General features: G+C 39.8%; 1 protein-coding gene across 3 annotated transcripts in view; it reads right to left on the bottom strand.

Annotated features, from left to right (window-relative positions):
• Positions 1-20062, bottom strand: part of farp1 (FERM, RhoGEF (ARHGEF) and pleckstrin domain protein 1 (chondrocyte-derived)) — a 101927-nt gene extending 81865 nt beyond the window's left edge. Inside the window, exons 1-2 of one of the 3 annotated variants that reach the window (XM_066706737.1) lie at positions 19841-20062; positions 8049-8250 (exon numbers count right to left, since the gene is read on the bottom strand). In XM_066706737.1, coding sequence (XP_066562834.1) covers positions 8049-8219 — 171 coding nt within the window. In that variant the 5' untranslated portion in view covers positions 8220-8250; positions 19841-20062. Of the gene's footprint in view, positions 1-8048; positions 8251-19483; positions 19602-19840 lie in introns of those variants that run through there. The other 2 variants (XM_066706739.1, XM_066706738.1) reach the window with 2 other exon arrangements.
• Positions 20063-22999: the final 2937 nt, after the last annotated feature.

Raw genomic sequence — 22999 nt, 5'->3', positions numbered from 1 at the left:
TTGGGGGGTGAACTACAATTATGGGTTCCACGCTGCCGCCCAAGGCGTGTCGTCACGGAAAGTAGCTCTCAAAATTCAGTGATAAAGGAGTACCACCCAGCCTAGAAAGAAACCATAGCAGAACACCCATCTTTGGTATACCGTTTCAAACACTTGCCAATATTTGATTATTATTAATTGTATTTTTCAATTATCCTGCAGAAAAGAAAGACTGCTTGCGGTCTGAAAATGGGAGCCCATGAAAATTAAACCAAACACTGTTCTAATAATGTGGGTGATGTGTATAAAAACAACGCCAGAATAACAGTAAAATACTTCCAACACTATGGTTTGATTGTTGAGGAGTTCTGAAGGATGAACCAGATTACAAGGAGAGGAAAAATAAATGCATTACAAAATGGAAATGAATCTCTAACAGTAGGAGTACTTATCTGGGGTTAATGCTCACGATAAACAGTTGGCTTCAGACCAATATGATAAGATTTTGAGACACTGTCCCCTCCCCCCCTTTCTGTGTTACTGAAAGATTAAACGTAATTCACTGATCTGCCCTTCTCGGTGTGTGAAAGAAAAAGAAAAATCAGAAGACAACAGGTCAGAGAAAAAGCTATTCTGAAGAGAAAAGCAGAGTCTTTTTGCGACTATGACACTAACAAAGACATTGCTTTACAGGTACAGCACTTCAAAGCTGAAGTCTTAAAATAACTCCCTTTCGAAGGTAATAAATCAATCTTGAGATCATTAAGCAGAGTGACTAAATAAAAACCCTTTTCATTTAGTAAGATTGCTTTTAAAAAATCTCTCTTACTGAAGAGCAAGAGCCTAATAAATATCCTGCATAATATAAAAATCTGCTACATTCATCAAATGAAAAACACATTGGTGCATTATCAGCCATGGTAAAAATACATATTCTGCACCAAACAAAAATGGATTTCAAGTACCATTGAAGAGATATGTATAGTTATACCCATTCAAATGTCATAAATTTAAATATGATCTTCCTCTTCAGACTGAAAGACAGACACATTGCATTCTTAAACAAGCAAAGAGGCCAGATTATAGATCCCTGCAATGCTCTACAAGAAGAGCTCTCTATTTGTGGAGACATTGTTAAACTATGTACCTAAGAATAGGGCAGGCAATCTTGGCACTTCCTTCCACTGCTGGACTTCAATGCAGACCAGTGTTTTAGCTTAATTAGCACATAACTAATCTAATCAACAGTCTTGCACAAAACCTCAGAGTAAACTGGGCTGCACTGATTTCCATTCTTCCCTGCACAATCTTTCAAGTTCTTATCAGTAACTTACTCTTGCAAAAGTCAGAATAAACCTCGATTATTTTAGCCCTACCCAAGACAGTTATAATGCATTTTTATTGATACACACAGGATTACGAATGCCTAGTTAACACCAAGTTCCCATGGCACGAGTAAACACGAGAGGCAAGTGACAAGATAGGAAAATGCCAGAGCCCTTTTACTAGCTTTTAGAGGACACTTGCTGCTTCAGGGGCAAAGCTCTGAATTTGCTTTGTAGCGTCTGGTTTCAAAGTAATGTCAACGTGGCAGATAGAGAGACAAGATTCACAGCCCTCACAATTCTAAAAATAGGCCTGTTTTCCAAGATAGAGACAGAGAACAAGAGTTTTGGCCTGAAACATGTGAAACAGATTTATTTTCAAGACTCCACAGAGTGAATGTTTTGAGAGAAATATAAAGACTATCCCAAAGTGAAAAAGATCCCCGAGGTTATGTGATCATGGGAAGAATGTTAGAAAGAACTATAACTTAAGCTGAAACCACCCAATTTCAAGATAGGAACCTTCTCAAATAGAGCTGTAAAATGCTTGGAGAAAGGAAATATGGGTCAATACTTTCACCTTCTTTAGGGGTTATTTGGCATTACTTGACCAATCAAACCTTTAAAACATACCAATGTGTGGCAACGAAAGAGGATAACATTTCTATGACCTAATTTCACATCAGGAGTAAAGTGGTAGCAGAAATAGATTAGGTTAACATAAGTACAGTTACTCTACAAATCTATCAAAAACAGAGTACGAGAAGATTGACGATTTTCTATAATAATGCTCTCTGAACTTCGCAGCACTTTAAATATCTTTGAAACCTATATAGGGCAGATTTACAAAACCCAATTTTAATGCATATTTCTCTAAGTACTTCCACATTATAAATAAATCACTAAATGCTCTAAGTGAGAGGTGAAAATGGTGCACACAGGGAAAGATTTATGAACCAATGTCTGGCTTTCTGCTTTCACCAGTGTAAGTTTTTAGCACAAATTTGTATCCAAATGACAGATTGCAGAGGTTTCCGCTTCATTATACCAAAAGCGTTATTCTGTGAATTTGAAAATCTGAATATTCATATGAATGAGTATGAAGCCAAATCCGGACTGGCATGCTTTTGTAACAGTTGCACAACAAAATCAACACATAAAACCAATCAATCACTAACCCAACCCCCGTCTTCATCTTTATTGATCTACAAGGCCAAATCCCCTTGAATAGAAACCCATGACTTCAGCTAACGAGTTCTCCTGAGCAATTCATGTTTAATGTTGCCTGCTTAGGGAAATGCAATTATATTACAAACACTTAGAGAGAATGCATTTGAATCATTAAAATGTAATCCTGGTTTCCTGTTTAGCCTTCATACACTGATAAATACTAAATTTTAATGCATTACACACACCCAGAATACATTATTTGGAAAACCACCATCATGTTTTCTTCGAATCTAGACATCTACTATTCAGTAAAACGGTCTACCATGGAAAAACTTTTTAGCAGGGAAGGGAAAGATAATGCAAGAGTAATTAAAACATAGCCACCGACAACATGAAAAACACTAATTTAATCATTAATTATTGTTTTACCTCAAGAGCTTGCACTGCATTCCCCACCTGTGTTCGGTATCATTTTAATTATAGTATGTCTTTCGCTTTTCAATATGAACATCAAATGGGATTAAGGAATAATGTGTCTTAATTATGCTACGATAATAAATGAGGAGCTTGCAATGGATTTAAATTTACTCACATAGGCTAGTCCAAAAAACTGAATTGCTCCCTATTCACCCAACAGGGTTGATAACAAAATTACCCATGACAGAGTTCAGTCAGTGTTTTTAAATGGGTCTCCTTTTCAGAGGTGAGGGCACTCAAGTGAAGATTTGTCCCTTATAATAAATTGGTGACTACACTGGTCTGCAAATAGCCACTGAGTCTGATGAGATTTAGCACAAACAACAGTCTATCAGGATTCTGCAAGCAACCCACAGACGCAGCAGCCTATACTCCTGGAACTTGACCGGAAGCTTTGCATTTGTTTGTTTGTGCGTTTGTTTGCTTGCGTCTCCCTTCTCAGTAAACTGTGTGAACAGAGCTTAAACCACTGAAGCGGACAATGGACCCAATACATCTTCTAAGTAAACGACATTGACCCCCTCACTGACCGTTTTCACAAACATCCTCAACTATACTTGAAAGCCTCATTTGGCTTCTATATTAGGAAGTCTGTGTTCTACCGTCTTCCAATCCTCTCTCTCTCGCTCTGCATGAACATCCTCAGCAGTGAGAGTATTTTGATAAAGCAGACACTTCCAGTTTGGTGTCACCTGTCACAATGCCACACCTTGTGCCTTCCAATGAACAGGGAAGCAAAAGATGACTTATCCGGAAACTTCAAGTTTAGAGCATCTTGAAAAATAATAGATGGGAACATGCTGATGACATGCTTTTCTGCACTACTTAAAATACAAAAGAAAAAATTAAGAGACCACTTAACATTGATTTCTGAACTTGGAGTGGTCTCTTTTTTCCAGAGCTGTATATAAGGTCTATTACATACCTAAGGCAGTACATGTAAACCTTTTTTAAAATATATATGCAAATCTAACCTTTATAAATTACTACGCAAGAATTATTCGGAGCTATGTGCATTTATAATTACCCAGGCAGATCATCATTACCTTAATACATGTCACTGATTTTAATCGTGACCAATTAAGCCCAATAAATGTGTCAATAAAATATAAATCAAGGTCTTGGATTGGAAACTACAGACCATGCATTTCTCCAGGACCATGTTTCCAATACTAATGTATACATACAAATATGGAATCTTGAGTCTCTGCTTTTAGATGGACCATAACATAACTGACTTTCCAGGTGACCACAATGGCCATTTGATCAGGGCACAGCAAACTGATCACAGGAAAACCAACAAGACTAAGTCAAGCAAATAAAGTCTTTAAAATGTAAGCTTTGTTCACCCTTAACTGAAGTACCATCTTTTACATAGTAGGATTACTTTCCCCACAGTTCCATTTCAAAGACTAGTTATTTACAATTCTTTATTTTTGTACCGAGTTTCCTGCAGGACCATCTCGCCCCCCTGAATATTAGATATCCACCTAGCAGTGGCAATAGCTCGGCTGGAGTTACACTCCACTTTGATCTCCAATTTAGCTTGAACAGACAGCCGCATAAACACCTTTAAGGCTTACAAAAGAACAAAGAATTGCACCATGTAATGGAAGGTAAGTTCTAGGTCATCCTTACACATCCAAAGCTAAATTGGGAAGTGTGTGAGCGTACTGGTTTCCATTTTGAATAATTTAATCTGCACTTGGTTTGTTTCCGTGTTTGTTTGCACCTTACCTAGGCATGTGTATCACTTATGTAAACAACATCAACTGCAGGCTTTATAGTTAAATACTCAGAGTATTTTCTAATTATACTATATTGAAGAAATCAGAGTTATGCAAAAATAGGTATCACCAGGAGTGTTACAAGCCAGTGAAGGAAGGTGCTTAATTGAAATCAATGGTAGGATAAATTTGAATTAAGTGCAAGCTAAATTTAGAGCAGAATCACAAAAACTAAAAACACAACCAATTTATTTGACGTTGACCAAAGCGTGGGAGACATTCCACCCCTCTGAAGAAGCAACGGACTGGAATGTGAAAGACACGGTTCTGAAAATGATCAGGATGATCCTCCAGGGGAAGAGTTTAAAGGATGCTTGGGGCTGTTCAGAAACACAAGCTCCCCAGATTTAAGTGCTGCTACATTGACCACCCTGCAAACCCCGGATACTTATAAAGCAAGGACAAAATGATTTCACGGTACATGACACATGACAGACCACATATCTATTTAAAAATATATTTATGAACCCTCTCTCTCTCATTGTGTACATTTTAATCTTAAAAAATAAAAATAAAAAATAATAAAAAAATCAGACTGCAAATGTTCTTTTTCTTCTTTTCATTATGTTCATAAGGAGGAGAAACCGGATTGTCCCGTTTTAGGGTCAATCCTCTTTGACAATAGGAAACACAAAAGGCCGGAACAGTCATAGACTACCATTTCATTTTCTTTCCCAGTAGTGTTCAGCACAGGATTACCACAACAGCTACAAATTGTCAAGCATAAACATGCCAGGGTATGTGATAGTCATTTAACCCTTTCCCAACCACCAAAAGAGGATTCTAACAATACATTTAATGAGCTATAACTTTTTATGTATGAAAAACACGAGGTCACTGCAAAATGTATTTAACATTGTCAGCTAGTCAGAGAATAAATAACTCCAACACGGTAGATAAAATTAATAATGTAAGGGCTGCTGTGGATCAGAATTCAACCGCCATGTATATTTTAGAGAACAGGAGCACAATCTGGATCCAATTACAGAGATGGGCGTCACGAGGATTGCACCCAAACCACAAATGATGCCCTGTGCCTTTACCTCCTTGGAATCCTCTCGGGGCCGACGAAACAATGTAGAGATTGTCAGGCGGTCCTTTAACCTCCTCACTGGGATCATAAAGCCACGGCTCATTCCTCCTCTAAAACCAAGCAGACATGAGCCTCTTTTGCCCCGCACCCTTCGCTCTTGTAAACCGAAAACTCACAACCTACTTACTGTTCCCTTGCCACTACTCTGAAAACCCATTCTCCCTCAGAAACTAGTTTCTTGTTCACTGTTACCATACATCGTGCCCCCACTTTGCACTTCTGACATGATTTCAATTTATTTATTTTTTGGGTGCCATTTTTAGGACCCTTCACTTTCTTGACAATCTCTTTCTCCCTTTAAAACTGCAACTGTCAATGAGACATCTATATGTTTACTCTCTCTATGTAAAGGAGACCAGGATTATCAGCTAAACAGAGAACTGAGGGGAGAAACAAAACAGGAAAAAAAAAAAAGGCCCCAGGCATCTTCTAGGGCAGTCAGAAGAATACTGGAACTGGAAGAATACTAATCTTCAATAAAAAAAAAAATGTAAGTGTAAATTGAAATAACACAAAACACCCATCTTGACACATGAAAGGCGTTAAAAAACACATTGTTAAGTGGAGAATGTCTGTTAATCATATTGACATACTCGAAAAGAAAATGGATTATTTGTGCAGCAGGATAAATCTAAATAAAAGCTTGCTCAGGTAACCATATGTGACAAATAAACCATATGATCAAAGACTAATTGTTTTACAAATGGATAACTGTACATAATGAGTCTTGCATAGTGTAAACTGAATATTAAAAACTGCTCTTTTATTTATTTATTTTTAAACTGCTCTCCTCCTCCCCCGAGGACTACTTAACATGCAAGGGACAAAGCCAAGCGCAGCTTAATAAGCGATGCACAAATTTCCCACTCTGCATGCTGAAACTTCTGTTCACGAGAGCAGCAGATTTTTATCACGGTACATTTCTTTAATTGAACGGTCTGCCTAGAAGAACTGCACACAGAAGCAGAGCTCGTGTCGCACGCTGCCTCGTTTTGCCTGGCTTACTTTTGCTTAATTTCTCCCCAGGGTAATCCGTCACTGCTGCTCTTTCTTACTTTCCTACCTACATTTGCTTCGTACACGATTGCACATGGGGTTCAGATAAGGTTCTCTCTGGTTGAGCTACAAGGGCGACGCTCCATGCGCAGACTCCGAGGTGGGCTGCCGATCTGTGGATGGACCATCTGGTATGAGGTCAAGAGGTCTCCAAGGCACAGCACGCCCAGCAGGCATGGTGCTCACACCTTGCATTTTCCACTAGCTTGTGACATATGGGTGCGACATAGAGCTATCTGCGGATCGCCAGCCCTACTTTACTTGCTGCTAATTACTAGACAGCATTGACCTTACTAGCCAGAACAGTCTGTGTGTGTGTGTGTGTGTGTGTGTAATGACTTGCATGGATTCCAGTGAACAGGTGACTTGTAAATAGCGTGTCACAATATACAAACAAGAAACTGTCAGGTTTCCACACGCCCATTTTCAAAGCAACCTACTTTTTATTTGGAAGATTCTCCAACAAAGCTACTTTTAGGTTGAAAAGAAAAGAAGGGGAAAAAAAGTTAAGTCCTTTCCCATGTACTGAAGCCAGGAAATAATACAATTCTAGCCAGGGTACCACTATTTGACACAATTAGAATCCAATCATTGTTTAGGCCCATTCATGCAATGAGCACCTTGAAGTTTAATTAGGTTGCCATGCCACCAAGTAACCCATAACAACAGCCTGCCGTTTAAACCAAATCCCCCCCTTTCCGAGGAAAATCTACAAAAGACAAGAAGGAACAGAACAGGAATCTCAGAAGTGATTTAGGCCGATATCTGTTTAAGAATTCACAAAGAGAACATACATTTGGAAACATTTCTGAGAAAAGTCAGTAAGCAACCTTGAGAATGCCAATTATTTTGCATATTACAAAAAAAACTAATGTTTAATTTAGTCTTGGAACACTGTGCACTGATTAAAAAAAAAACAATCAAAAGTCGTTTTTTGAAGATCAAGCTGCCATTAACAAGGACTAACATCAAATGCACCAACTTTCTTTGGAAGCCTCTGCTGAAACCAAGACAGACAGTTAAACCTTATGAAAATAATTATTGCAATAACACCGAGACAGACACCCCGGAGCTTCGAGTGCCGTGCAGGGCCGGGGGCAGACATCTGCAGAATGTTCACTGTCATCAAGCCCAGCTGAAGCAAACTAGTAGGGAACTTACCGACACCTCAAACACTTCCTCCGTTTCGTCCAGCATTTGCACCTTGATGGAAACGTGTCTTCCTGGTGGCATGCTGGGCGGTCTCTGCCCGGGCTCCAGGGTGCTGATGCCCATGCTCTCCTGAGCGCCCAGCCGCTGGCCAGCAGTCGGTCTCGACTCCGGGTCCCCCATCCTCACAGTCTCAGCAGCCTCTCTGATCTCTCTACATGTGCAAAAGATTCAAGGTGAGCCAGGGGCAAGGATACAGCAGCATAAACACTTACAAAAACAACTGGGAACAGATCTGATCCAGTCTTTATAGCTTTCTTGAAAAACTAAGCATCATTTTATCAACGTGAGCAAACTGCAGATCTGAGATGGAATGCAATTTCAAAACTAGCAAAATTGTCCGTTTTGTTATTTCTTCTGCCAAAAGACATTCATTAAAATAAGAAACAAAAATTCTCTCACTGTTTATTGAAAGAGCAATGGTGTACCTGGTTATGTATACATTGAAATAAAGTCGCAGGCATCAAACGAAACTCAGTTTGTTCAAGAGAGCAGCATTGAGTGACGATAAAGTGAAACGCACAGAAAACATTGGCTGTTCCACCAACAGACAAGGAACCCAGTCGAGCATATAAAATGCTCAGAAGGATGTGGCAATGTGGCGCAATTATCATTCAACATAAATTGGTAAGAACTGCGCCCTGTACACACAAACCTTGTTAGGGCCTGAGGAAAAGGAGGGGAGGCTGTGTGATCCAAGTTCAACACTTAACCATAATATTTGGTTCTCGGAAACCAAAACTGCGAAAAACACTGTCTGCATTCTTTACGAGATTCAGTTCAGCCAGTGGGAGATATAATTACATAATTCTTGCTAATTTGTTACCCTAATTTGTCTACGATTTCAAGGTACAGAGAAGCGATAATGAATTAGCAAACTCAATAGACAACATGCTGTAACACTGATGGCCTACTTACAGGAGGCTGTTGCCATGGGAATTGAAAAAAAAAAAAAAAAGCCAAGAGCCCACTAGAAACCCATGGGGCCGGGCAAGTGTTGGGTTCCAACACAGACAAGACGAGAGACTCCTATGAGAGAACCTGTGGAAAGACTTACATGCTGTATCAAAGAGCACCCAGTAAAACCCCCAAACCAGGCCTTAAAAATAAGATCTGATGTACAGCAGGCCAAAGCAGCTGCTCATCGGGCACTGGAACAGAGTTCAAAACAACTTCATCAGGAGGCAAAGTAACAATTCCCAGACTGGCGTTTAAACTCGGAGGAGACGTCACTATGGTTTCCAATTGCCATAGGGAGCATATAAATAAAGATTGTAAATTGACTGAACTAAATTGAACCATTAGTATATCTTTCACTGCCAGTCGGAGACTTGAAGTCATGAAGTACTCTCCTTTAGCGACCAAAATGCAATAAAGAAATGGTTGAAACTTTTTTATTTGTATACATATTTTTATCTTCAACAGCTGTGTGGGGATGGTCAGACAATGTCATGAATATGCCTGCAAACACAGACAAAGTTCCTGTCATATCCTCAAGAATGCATACTATAAACAGTTCAAAGTGGTTATAATATCTACTCGGGCACATTCACAGCTCTGTTGAAACTTAAAAAATAAAATCGTATACACTCAGTGTATCTGAATCAAAAATAATAATTTAGCACCTATGTGGCATATTATTCTTGTTTTTATTTAATCTTCTCTTAATGAGCTGACTGACATAGAAGTTAAGGGTCAGTGATGCATGACACAAGCATTATTCTCTCGATTTACAGGTAGGAATCTACGCCTCTGTTTAGCTTCAGGAATTCACACTGGGCTAGTTGAGACCTGCGAAATTCAATTTCCCTGAAAGACACCTTCAGCCATCAATACTCTGTGAGTTAGGCAGACTGGCAAATTAAAATAAAGAAATGACCACAATGAGTAGACAGAAACATCTGGCATTAAAACGCAACTAGATCTGTCATTAACAGTTCGGAATAGCAGTGCTCCTAAGGGTATCTGGTGTGCCAACAATCCCTTATATTGTTTACTATACATTCCACTGCCATGATGTCATTCAGCAGAACCTCCACGAGTTTGAACGGTTACCATTTCATAACAACCAGTCCAGTGTAACTCAAGACCGGCACCAAAATGAAAAGGAAAGAGCTGTAATGGCTAAAACATTTTAAACTAAACATTCAAGCATAAAGACACCAGAAAGACTGCAGTAGAGACTTATGAATCTCAGGCAGCTGTAGAAGAAGGCTATAATCATCAGATACTGGGTATTGACCTCTGAACATAGGAAATAAAGCAACAGTGATAAAGTTAATAAGGTTTAACAGTTATTTACATTGTGGTACGGCATGTTAAAAATCATAATTTAATATAATCACCACACAAGTTCAATAGTGAGGAAAGTTCTATTTCATCACAGTTTATTAGTGCATATTTCACTTTATTATAAAGCAGAGTCTAATTCCCACATATTTAATACCATCAATCTACTGAAGTGCCTCTCAGATCGCACCACACCTAGCCTTCATGTTCCTTTCATTTTAGATCAACCTGTTGCCAAAGGTGCTTAGGTATATCAGACAGCTGTGGCTCTTGAAAGCCAGAATCCAATACGAAACCTTCAATTAAAAACTGAGGGACTGGAAAGAACTGGCGACAACTTCTTACCCACACAATGTCTGCACAACCCACTTCAATGGTGTGCAACCGAGGTACAAAAGAGTGCTCCAATCCATCAGGATTCATAGGAGCTTTCAACGTATGCCCTAAGGGCATGTTAATCTTGACTAATGAAGTCAAACTTCGGTTCAATGACATAACCAAGCACTTGGCTAGAAAATTTGAAAGTTAAACCACTTGTGTTTATTGAGAGCATCTGCTCTCTCTTACAGGTCACACTATTTATATTTATTCTCAGATATTGTGCAAGAGGGTTTATAGCTTGTTTGTTTTTTCACAAATGTTTTTCATCAAATCACACTTCAAAAGGTCCCATTTACTAACTCTCATCTCAGCAGGAAAGGGTTAAAAGAATTTCAACGTAAGGAACAACACGTCAATGTAGACTCCTAAATTCATTTTATCTACAATCAGACAAGCCTTAGCCCAATACTATCTTCTGCAGGGCATTAACCTTATGCAGAGCTAGTTGATCTTTTGAAAGAGAAAAACATGGGCAGACAAAGCACGCTGTGGTTTCTGCATAAATGCCCTATTTCGGTTCTCTCTGGGATGGAGGCTTGACAGAATGAAGTCACTAGCAGTTCAGATAAACACAGTGGGAGAGGCAAATAGGATACCAGACTGAATCCTTTGTTCATTTGTGGACTATACTTATAAAAACAATAAGAAGCAAAGCAGAAACATTTGGATTCAACATGGTATATCAAACACAAAACCAGACGAGCACAACTCCCCTTGTCTACCGTTATAGCTATTTGCAAAGTGTTGGAAGAGATTCAGTATTTTATGTTGAATTTTAACAATGACGTGAACAGAAATCTAACAAAGGTTAGGATTTTTTTATTATTTTTTTTAAACCCAAAGAATTAGACGAAAATCTGCCAAACCTGAACAACTGAAACTGGGCTTAAGGGGTTAATCTCCTGACCCCCACCATACTCCCACACTGAGCCTCCCTCGAGCGGAGATCGGCAGCAACACCCGTAACATGAGAGAGAACACAGGGAGCAAGTGCATTCCTGTGCAATAATTACACCTGCTTCATAACCTGGAGTGATTTTCAATCATACGCACACCATCGCTGTGATTCAGACAAGTGATTGACAACTCCACAGCCAGCAGTGAATCAAGCTCTCCAACAGAATGTACTGTGAAGAAAAACAACCCCTGTTACAAACTGAAGTATTGTACTATATCTGAAATGCATGCAATGAATGCAGCATTCAATCTGCTTCCATTAGTCCTCCAGGACCGATTACGTTTTTTACTGCTGTTGATGTAGCAATGCAAGGTAACTTGTGATGTGCTGTATTTTAAAAGTATATTTTAAGACCAATTTTCTACCCAAAGGCTGAATCTGTAATAGAACAAAATGCTAAACCCCCAAGTGATCTAGTATAATTGTTATGCCAGAACCAATAAAATAGTCAGTTGAAAAGTGATATTATCTACATCTGTACTCTTCATCCTATTAAATCAAAAAGCACTTCTACAAGTATATACCAGAGAGGTTTCCACAAACTAAATAAGCTACACTCAAGCGAATAGCAAATAAATAGAAAGCTTGCAGAATCTTTATCGCACAGCCCATTATTTGCTCTGTGTAAACTTCCTATTTTCCAGTTCCTTGACTGCTGTAAAATAAACATGCATCATTTGTATGTTAAACTTGGACATGAAAGCATGTTATAAACGGTCAGTAAAACACACCAACTGTGTCTGTATTCCATAATAAGCCTCATAAGTTGATGCAACACTCCTCTAATAAGCAAGTCCTCAGTGTGTTTCTCAGATCATATCACTCAAGCAGAGAGCATAGTCTCTGCTACACACTGGCAGATTCTTCACCACACAAATCCAGTCCAACACACAGCTCAATGTAACAGCAAAATCCACCTGAACAGCCTTGACTTGTCTCTAGTGACCACTTTTCCCAGCTTTCAACATTAACACCTTCCTAAAAAGAAGCACAAAAGGATCGGATGGAAAAGCCATCCGTCTGTGTGACTATTATTAATAACAATGGTGTTAAAGGCATGTATGATTGATGTCATTCCCATTCACCCCATAATGTCTATCATTAATAAGACAGTTAATGTCAGGCCGAGATCTGGGGTGTTCAGTCTTGCTTTTCTTTAATGTAAAAGCAAAGGATAAGTTTGGATTTTCATAATCTGCCCATTAAAAGGAAAAATAAGAAATCAGCAGCAAAAAATCGAAACAAAACGTGAAATATGCATGCTTGGAAAATGCAACACCAAGACACCCTGAGCTTTGATAGAACAGACTTACAGCTTACAGTGACTCACATCTTAGGGAGGGTTATTTGTTCATTTGTAGCTTCCTCCCTTCTCTTTTAACAGATGCATTAAAAGGTTTATTGCATTTTATCAATAGATTTTATTAATGAATACCAATTTTCAATTTTATTTTGGTTCAAAAGTGAGCCAAAAGAAGGTTGATGTAACATGAGTAGGAAAAAAAAGATTATGGTCAACTTAATCCTCATCTGTATGTCTCCACTTTGTCACCGTTTGCTTTTTAAATAAAGGCCCAATATTTGCCTACCTAAAGAGTATACACAACTATAGGCTGAAACGAAACTCAGTGAAAGCCTGTTCTCTGAGGTATCCTCTGAAATGAAGACAGATGCTGAAATATTAATGCCTGCTGTTTGGAATTTGATAAATTAAATTACAATTGTGCTCATTTTATGTAATTGCTTATTCCTCCAGATGTGGAACTACAATAACATAAAGCAAGGAAGCACTGTAATTAATGCTGGTGAAACAAATTACTGAGATAATAGACATGCAATTATGGAATAGGCCACCCTTACATTCTGCTAGGCCTCTGTACCCAATCAGCAATTCAGAAAATTAAACTTATTAGTGATGGTAACGCTTCCTCCAAAACAGGAACATTTTCTCCAAAATAAAAACAAATTTCTACAGAGAAAATTCAAATGGCACAAACGCCCCAAAGCTGTCCGAGAAGATAAACTTGCTAATGCTTGGAAACCACTAAAGTTAATGTATGCCTCATCAGTCATAATTCAATAAATCAAAACACTTTCACTAAAATGTGGCAAAAAAATTAAGGAATGTCACTGTACAACTACTTATCCATTACACGACTTTCAAACTCCCAGCGGATTCATGCTTACTAATAAAAGCTCCCACTTTTCCATAAAGCGTGGTTAATCTATTAGTCTGCCTTAAATTGCAATTGAAATGCTCAAGATTGTTCTGGCTAATTTGAATACCAGGCCTCTGTAAAGCAAAGGACGTGGCAATTCAATGCTAGACTACACTAATGTCTTACGCTGTGTACAAAATAATAATAAAACTAAAACTCCTGGAAAGAAAGCATTGCCAGTTTTCATTGCTGAAGTAATAAGGCCACTCCTTGCCTGAATTCGGAATTTCTGAAATCAACAGAAAAGCAAATCCTGGTCTAAGGCTACAGGCGGTGTTATTATTTCCCAAGACATAATCTTCACATCACTGGGACACAACCTTCCTGAAAACAGGCAGGGCCTGCTGCTTTTGAACCAACCTCAAACCTGGACAAGAGGAACAGGTTTGTGGAAGTGCAGACACACAGCACACCTATACTTTCATCAGAAAGCGACAGGTTCCTATGGAAATCCACAATATTAAATTACAATTGTTATTATTTCTTGCCTCACCGACAATTCCCAAAATTGGGCTGTCGCCAAGAAACGGATCCAGAAAGGGAGGCGCAAATGGCAGCAATGACGCAAGACTTTTTCTCCATCAAAGAACCACCCCAGAGAAGTACCTGAACAACTAGCAGGATGTTTCCTCTAAGCCAAGTCTAAATAAGTCTTTTTAAAGCCATGAGAGAATCAAACCCAAGCACATCTGTTTATTTTGGAAGTTAAGTCAATTGAAATAGCCCACACACACACCCCAAAAAAAAAGAGAAAAAACATCCTGCAGGATGGCCACTAAACAAATCCCAACAGGACATGCAAATATTCAGCAGAATGAGGGGTGCAAACTTCTCATGGATTCCTGACCGTGTTCCTGTGGGAGTCCTGTAGGAGGTTTGTAGCAATCTGTATGGATTATGGTCCCAATCATTTTTTTCTCTCAAGAAACATGGGATGTGTGTGTGCGGAAGAATACAAGAAGCCTTCCCAACATGCTGTTGGTGTTCAGTGACGAAAGCTTGTGCTCTTATCTGATCTTAGAATAGATAACTATTTTTAAGTCGTAGATCAATCTATCAATCAATTTAACATCTATCAAGGACATTTTTATTTTTTGGTTTTGACAATTGCTAAATCAATATTGTTCCGAGGCATTCACTGTACAAGTGTGCATAGCGAGTTGTAAGAGGGGGATAAAGAGTGCAAACAAAATATACAAATGCTGACAGTTATGCTGTAGGTAAGGTCAAATGACCATTTGACTACTGTAAATAACTCAAATGTTTCATCTTTCATTTCTTTAGCCAGGCAGTGAAGGCAAAACGAATTCAAAGTTAAAGTTCACAGTTTTACTCAATGGAGAACAAGACCACTAATTATTTTATTTCATAACACTGTGATATACACATTTTAAAGAAAGAATCCTAATAGGCTACTTCCAGCCACACTGTAGCTGATTATCCGAGTAACCCTGGATAAAAGTGTAACCTCACAAAAGTAAATAGTGTCCTTCATCTGCATTAATTTAGAGCAAAATAAATATAACCTAGATCCAAACCCCTCTAAATCTAAAATACCATGGTCCACTTCTGTGAGAAAATATATATCAATACAAGTCAAATTTAGGTAGAACGTGGGAGAATATTGATTAAAAACTGGTATTGTAATCTTGTTTTCATTGGACCTGCTTGAAATCAAGTGTGCTGCTGTTCCTACGGCTTCACCAATACCGTTTTCTGTGGATCTCCTCTTGGGCTCTCATTCAGCCACTACACATCCCCAGACAGCTATGAAATTCTCACGGCTTTCAACTGGCTTGCAACAAAGGGACACCAGAGCCTTAAAAAAAGGCAGTCTGTTCTGAAAGCGCCGATTATTTTGGGAGACGCTTGCCCTTTGAAGGCCCCGCAGCTCATAAATCAGTAAATCTACCTGTGTCCCTTCCCAGTAGCCCAACGAAAGGACTGTAGCTCAATGATTAAATCTAAGTCACAGAGGAATGAGAAGTTGACCTATTTGCACTCATCTTGGTTTATCAATCTATTTTCAGAACATGAACGGGTTTTGGAGCATGGTGTCTTATCTGGCACACCGGAGAAAAAGCCTTTGGTCTTAACAGAGAGCACAACAGACCTACTGTACATGAGAACATTTTCACAGCTCTTTGTAGGCTGGTTATGTTGCCTGACTTTGAACGCGTTTGCTTGAAATTCCCCGAGACCTTAAAAAGTGATGAATGAGCTGAAGGTTTGTGCTTACACAGAAGTCTCTATAAAGCAGAAATACACAGCCTCTTTCACAGGAAAGCCTGGTGCACACGTCCACAAATGACCAACTAACAGAGTGGGCATTCACAGCAATTTAGTATAATTTTGTATCCTCCCGTCTAGCTTAAACTTGTTAATTTTCAGCCATATCTTTGTTGACCCAGACTGTTACCAACATGCCTCATTACCATTAGAATTCCCGGCAAAAACGAAACTGCTACACAATGCATCTCTGTTCGTCTAATCACACAGTATGCCAACACACACCAAACAAAATGGTACATAATGTGATTCATGTTAAAAAGCCCTCCCAAGTGAGAGCAGAAAGGAAAGGGGAGCTGAAAAAAAGACCCTGGGAGATTACCTTATTCCCACCTGCCAGTGCTTTATAGAGTTATCCGAGACGTTACTGTATCGAAACCCCTATCTGGGGTTGTGGAAGCCTGGTGTTTTACAGCGTCAAGGCAAGGCAGAGACCTGGCTCTGGAAAAAGGGAGGTAACACTACTGTTGAAGAGAAGACAAAACTGCCTGAGATTCACCAAAAAGCAGAACATTTTGATTTAAAAAAAAAAAAAGACTTGGTGTTTTAGAACACCGGGTTTAATGGAATCCCTGCAGGTTACAGGGCAGTATTCACATGCACTTATTTAGTTATTGAAAGTGTTAGTTGTGTAGGTGTAGTGCATTGGCGGTGGCTTAATAATATGCAGCACTTACTGTACTGAGCACTTTTAGGCACTTAAAATATCAGGTTAAATGAAACGTGCAATTTGAAAACTTCTTTATGAAAAGTCAGGTTTGTGCTGGTATTCAAACTTCAGCTTCTGGTTCACGTTAGAAGTCATTTCAAGGCATTCATTTACAAACAAGGCTAGTGCAGAGAAGTAAGCTTCTGGCCTAGACCGAAACCTTTTCGATATTCTCATAAAAATGTTTTGTGTACAGATAGACAAACAGAATATGATGGGAGGGGAGTCCAAATAGGTCTCTGTAAAGATGCCTTGAGGACGGTCAGTTTACATTTTCCTTCCCTTTGTTTTAATTTGATTCAGCATTCTAAAAACTGTACAGAATAAACAAGCTTTTCAACTTATGACGAACACTGCTTGCAACAAATCATTTTCAAGGCACTTTTTACCGAGTCGAAGGCTGTTTTCAGTCGTACTATCCTTTCAGAAATCGCTTGGGGGCAGTGGTATAATTCTAAACATACCAACACTACAGAAAAGATGCAATCCGATAGATTAACCTGCAAGTGGATTCTGGCTCCAGTGGCACCTAAGCATGTTGACAGGAATTTGACAACACCCCCCTGTTCATTTCCATGAGCACTACGGCTGTAAAGGGTTTTTTGCAAATACAAAGAATGATTTCAGGGCAAAGTCATACAGACGAGTGTAACAGAATAAAGTCTCAGTTTTAGTGCACTTTACAGAAATAACATTTTGGTTTATATGCGTTCCTCACTGTCAAATCCAAACCACACTGCAATATTAATTATAAGTGGAATGCACTGATATTGATAATGCTCCACATTTAACATCCAAGCAGCCTTTTCCATACTAACTCCTAATCTAAAAGGCCAGTCTGAGCCATTAGCTTTACATGAAAATGGTGGGGGTGCACACTAGCAGCCATCACTATTTAATTGCATCTTGTCATTTAATAAAATGCCTCGTTAGTTCAGAATGCTGATGATTTGTCGAGCCCTTCCCCCAAAAGGCCTAGATTTACCCTAAAATCAATTAACTCCAAAACTGAATTAGGATTATTGAAATAACCCGGATTGATTGATTTGTGGAACCAGTTTCTAGCAAAAGCAGAGGTTTGCTACATAAAAGATTGATTAGTCAGTGGGATTGAACCCCATTTTTTTGTAATGCAGGCTTTAATCTCTTACAAGGAAATAATTCAGTGTTTGCTAGTCAACACCATCATTGGCATAAATAAGATAGTCATTTACATTATTTTACAACCAGTTACTTGCATTTTCCATATAATATGGTATTAAGTGTGCAATACTGCATTCCCAATTTGCATTTTTCCCCTGACACACCTTATAAGCCTCAGGGTGGTCACAGAGTAATCAGAGCAAATGCCAAAAGTGAGGTCACTAGGGCCATCTGATGGAAATCAAGCCCCCAGAAAACGTCAATCACCTCTCTGTCATCTCTATTTAGAAATATTGTTGTTCCTACAAAAAATAATAGCACTCTATTTAATATGATGGATTTGTAAGCTTGACATAATACAGCGCCAATTAAAGGCAGTGTTTAAATGGGATTTAATCATCTTTTTTTTTTTTGGGGGGGGGGGGATTATTTTAACACAGTAGGGGGTCCATTCTAATTCCAAACCCTGGTCAAAGATTAAATGCAAAACCCAGCCGAGAGAGCCAACCCCACTCACAGCACTGACCCACACAGGCACCATCCCTCCCACAGCTCGCGTTCGTCTAGCGCACATTTCCGCACATCTGCGCACATCTGCGCGGCTGCACCAATGGGAGCGTTGGGATTCCGCAGCTCTGCGGAAATCTGCGCTGCAAGGCTCCCGAGCAGAAGAGCTGCGTTTGAACAGCTGTCAGCCTCTGTTCACAGTCCAACACTACCTGCTCCGACCAAGCCAAACAAAAGCTCACACTTCAAGGCCAAACTAGGGGGGGGGGACGAATAACATGCAAAATACCCTCCTCTCTCTCGCACGGACTTCTGCATATGTATTACAGGTTAGCAAAGCGAAATAGGTTAATGGGTTACTAGAAAAACAGACGTACAGCTCTGAACCCACAACGCACTTCATGCCAACTTTGATAATGTGCCACAGCAAGGGCACGGTATGGACGTGCTTTCATTCATCTCACACGTCCCGATTTCAAATGCGGGAGTGCAAACTTATTTAGTGCACACAATCAGATCACTGAACTAGTTTCCCCGTATAAGCTCTCCCGGAGACGACTTGTCTTTATCAATTCGTTAAATAGGTTGTATGCCTCACAACTAAACTGTTCCATATGGCACGAAAAACCTGTGCGCTTAATTACACCGCTTGAGAGAGAGAGAGAGAGAGAGAGAGAGAGAGAGAGAGAGAAAATGCATCCAAAGCACAGGGGATACGCCGGATAATACTTCATTTAGAAACCGATCTTTGTTTCGAGGCACAGAGATCTAAACTCAATTGGCAAACCCTTGCACACACACAACTCAACGCAGCGAGCATTGCACCGCCAACACACAAAAGAAACATGTTACACTGTAGTTCAAATGGAGATTTTTGTTTCTTTGCACAAACCAGGCAATGTCTTCGTCTGCTTTGTGCATCGGTCGCCTCTAGCGCTGCCCAGCAATGTTTACTCTGCCGTGCATTTTCCATCTGGGCTCAGAAAACGTGCATCTTCACAAAATACCACCATCAAACTGGACACAATGTTTCTCTTTCGCTGTGACGAAACCAAGCACGGAGGAGCGGCGTGTTCTGTATTATTCGTGAGGGGGGGATACATAAAACAAAGGGGCACCCTGTGGATAACTGTTTAAACAGCAAGGTCACCAAATACACAAAAAGACTCTTAACACTAATCTGCCACTCAAACAAGTTAGAGCTTGTTTTCAGGGCAAGGAAATAGGGCTGCATGGAAAGGATTCCTACCTTTTCTTTTTCCTCGCCGCAAAACTGGAGATCTTCTCCGGCGTGGATGTATATTCCAGCGGGTGTTTTGCTTAAGGTTTCCCCGCAGTCACGGCTGTCTGGTAATGTGGGAAGATCTAGATCAAGAGTTTAGATGTTGCCTGTGCCGAAACAAGGCTGCTTCAGGGTCGCCATGTCGGACCGACTGCCTTTGAAAACAGGATTACACAGAAACTAGCAGCGAGTTGCTCACTCACTCTGGCAATAAGAGGTCCACAGTGCCTCCAGCCAGCGCGGTTGGCACTGCACCTTAGACTCAAATTGTCTTGTTCAAAGCCCACATTAGATATATAGCACCATCTAGCTGTTACTGTCGACGGTGGGAACACAGAACTAGGCGGATTTTAAAAACAAAATTAGGATTATTGCTAATCCAAGGCTTTGTTCTTCCAGAATTCCACTTGGACAACATGAATTGTGTGTGTGTGTGTGTGGGTATATATCAGCCATAACATTATGATCACCTGCCTAATATTGTGTAGCGCTGACCCGTCGAGGCATGGACTCCACTAGACCTCTGAAGGTGTGCTGTGGTATTTGGCACCAAGACGTTGGCAGCAGATCCTTTAAGTCCTGTAAATTGCGAGGTGGGGCCTCCATGGATCGGGCTTGTTTGTCCAGCACATCCCACAGATGCTCGATTGGATTGAGATTTGGGGAATTTGGAGGCCAAGTCAACACCTTGAACTTGTGATTCATCAGACCAGGCCACCTTCTTCCATTGCTCCGTGGTCCAGTTCTGAGGCTCACATGCACATTGTAGGTGCTTTCGGCAGTGGACAGGGGTCAGCATGGGCACCCTGACTGGTCTGCGGCTACGCAGCCCCATACGCAACAAACTGCGATGCACTGTGTTCTGACACCTTTCTATCAGAACCAGCATTCACTTTTTCAGCAATTTGAGCTACAGTAGCTCGTCTGTTGGATCGGACCACAAGGGCCAGCCTTCGCTCCCCACGTGCATCAATGAGCCTTGGCCGCCCATGACCCTGTCGCCGGTTCACCGCTTTTCCTTCCTTGGACCACTTTTGATAGGTACTGAACACTGCAGACCGGGAACACCCCACAAGAGCTGCAGTTTTGGAGATGCTCTGACCCAGTCGTCTAGCCATCACAATCTGGCCCTTGTCAGAGTCGCTCAGATCCTTATGCTTGCCCATTTTTCCTGCTTCCAACACATCAACTTTGAGGACAAAATGTTCACTTGCTGCCTAATATATCCCACCCACTGACAGGTGCCATGATAAAGAGATTATCAGTGTTATTCACTTCACTTGTCAGTGGTCATAATGTTATGGCTGATCAGTATATATAGTATTTATTCTGGAATGTTTTTAAAGTGGACCAACTCAAAACAAATAACTAGGCCTATACCCCAAAAACAAAGTACAAATTGTCAAAACCATCATCATCAGAGCAGCAGAACCAAGTCAGATTATAAATTGCAGCATGGTGGTGATGGTGGTGGATGTGTTGGGGGGGTTCCAGCTGATTGCCAGACAGTCGTGAGCGCCACTGCCTTTGATCAGAGCCCTGCAGTGAAGTAATATCTGCAGCCTGGAAAGGTAGGTCTGTTTCCGTAAAACAATGCTGGCTTACAATTGAAGAATCAGTTAGATCAGTCCCCAGCAGACAATACAAGACCTGGCAGAACAGGTTTTCTTTTCCCCTTCTATTATGAAAATTGAGGAGGAAAAAAGTAGAACAAATAAAACAGTATTACGTTACACTGGAAGACATCACAAGTGGTGGACTAGCATATAAATGTCTCTGTGATCCCGAGAGACGCATCCCAGCTCCAGTGAAGTATACCATTCACAGTAGAGAGTCTTGCAGGGTAACTGTTTTCAGAGGACAGTTGGATCTGTAGACATGGATCAGGGAATTTGTTATACTGTTTAAACCTACCCCTAGGGCCAGTAAATTGCACATTAAAACACTTTTAGATTAAACAAATATGGCATTGAAAAAATTCTGCACTGAATGAGGAAACAAAGTAATTTCTTACAGAGGTGTAAAGAAAGATGGTATTCCCTAAACTGTATGCCTAAATCTGGCACTGATTGTATGCTGCCCACTATGACATGTACCTTCCAGATGCATACAGATAGGTCATCCATATGATAGTTGTTGAATGAATACACATGGATTACTTCCACACACGACTGGTTTATATCAAACAAGTAGATCCACGTTATTTGAGTAATCTTCCTCTGAATCAATTTATGGAATTGATACTGATAAATAAAAGCAGATTAGTTTTAATGTGCATTGGCTGTAAATGCTTTTTTAAAGAAAATAAAAGGATTAGATGCATCTTGAAAAGCTGTTACCATCAGGTTTTGGAGGTCCTTCTCATCATAGGATACAATTAAAAAAAATAAAGGGGTTCACTGCTTTTAGAAGAGATTTACATTTACTAAAAATTACATATTCTAACTCCAGGGACCTTAACTGCTTTTGAATCCCTTTTAAATGGACAATATAAAGCTTGTTAATTAAGGCTCTGGGCAAGTCAACCCAATTCCAACCTAACTCCTGACATTCTATATTTCGTATCTTTTCATTCCCTTTCAAACAAAGTACAATTAATATTTTACTGCTGCAAGTACAGAGGCTTAATATGAAACATGATTGTTAACAACACTCCGCTAGAGAAGTCTACTTCTTCTAACCGCTCCACTCTTCCAATAATCTGGACCACAATTTAAGAAACATCTATTTAAGGAAGGGGGTGGTTTTGTATGTGATGTAGCAGTGTGGTTTTCAAGAAATACCCTTAAATGCTAATTAGAATAATCTTAATTCAGTGGTGTTGGTTCTGTAATGCACTGGAAGATAAAGGAGACAATACTTATGGTGCTTAACCCCCAAACCAAAATTGAAAATAATATATTGCTTGAAGACAATTTTCCTAAAAGAAAACTGCAAAACAGGTTTAGCTGTGATTGTATTATAAACATTGCCCATCAAAATAACTGCCCTGACCCTTTTTCATGGTGGCATTGATAACAGTTTACTATTTAGTACGGTTTAGTGGTTTACCAGTACCTATTATTCTCCATTCAGACCCATTTCTCTCTCAGAACATACTTATGCTTTTTGGCCATCTTTCATGTT

This window comes from Amia ocellicauda, chromosome 6, assembly GCF_036373705.1.
Source record: "Amia ocellicauda isolate fAmiCal2 chromosome 6, fAmiCal2.hap1, whole genome shotgun sequence".
Lineage (NCBI taxonomy): Eukaryota > Metazoa > Chordata > Actinopteri > Amiiformes > Amiidae > Amia > Amia ocellicauda.
The sequence above is the reverse complement of the archived record's forward strand: the minus strand, read 5'-3'. Positions and strand labels throughout refer to the sequence as shown.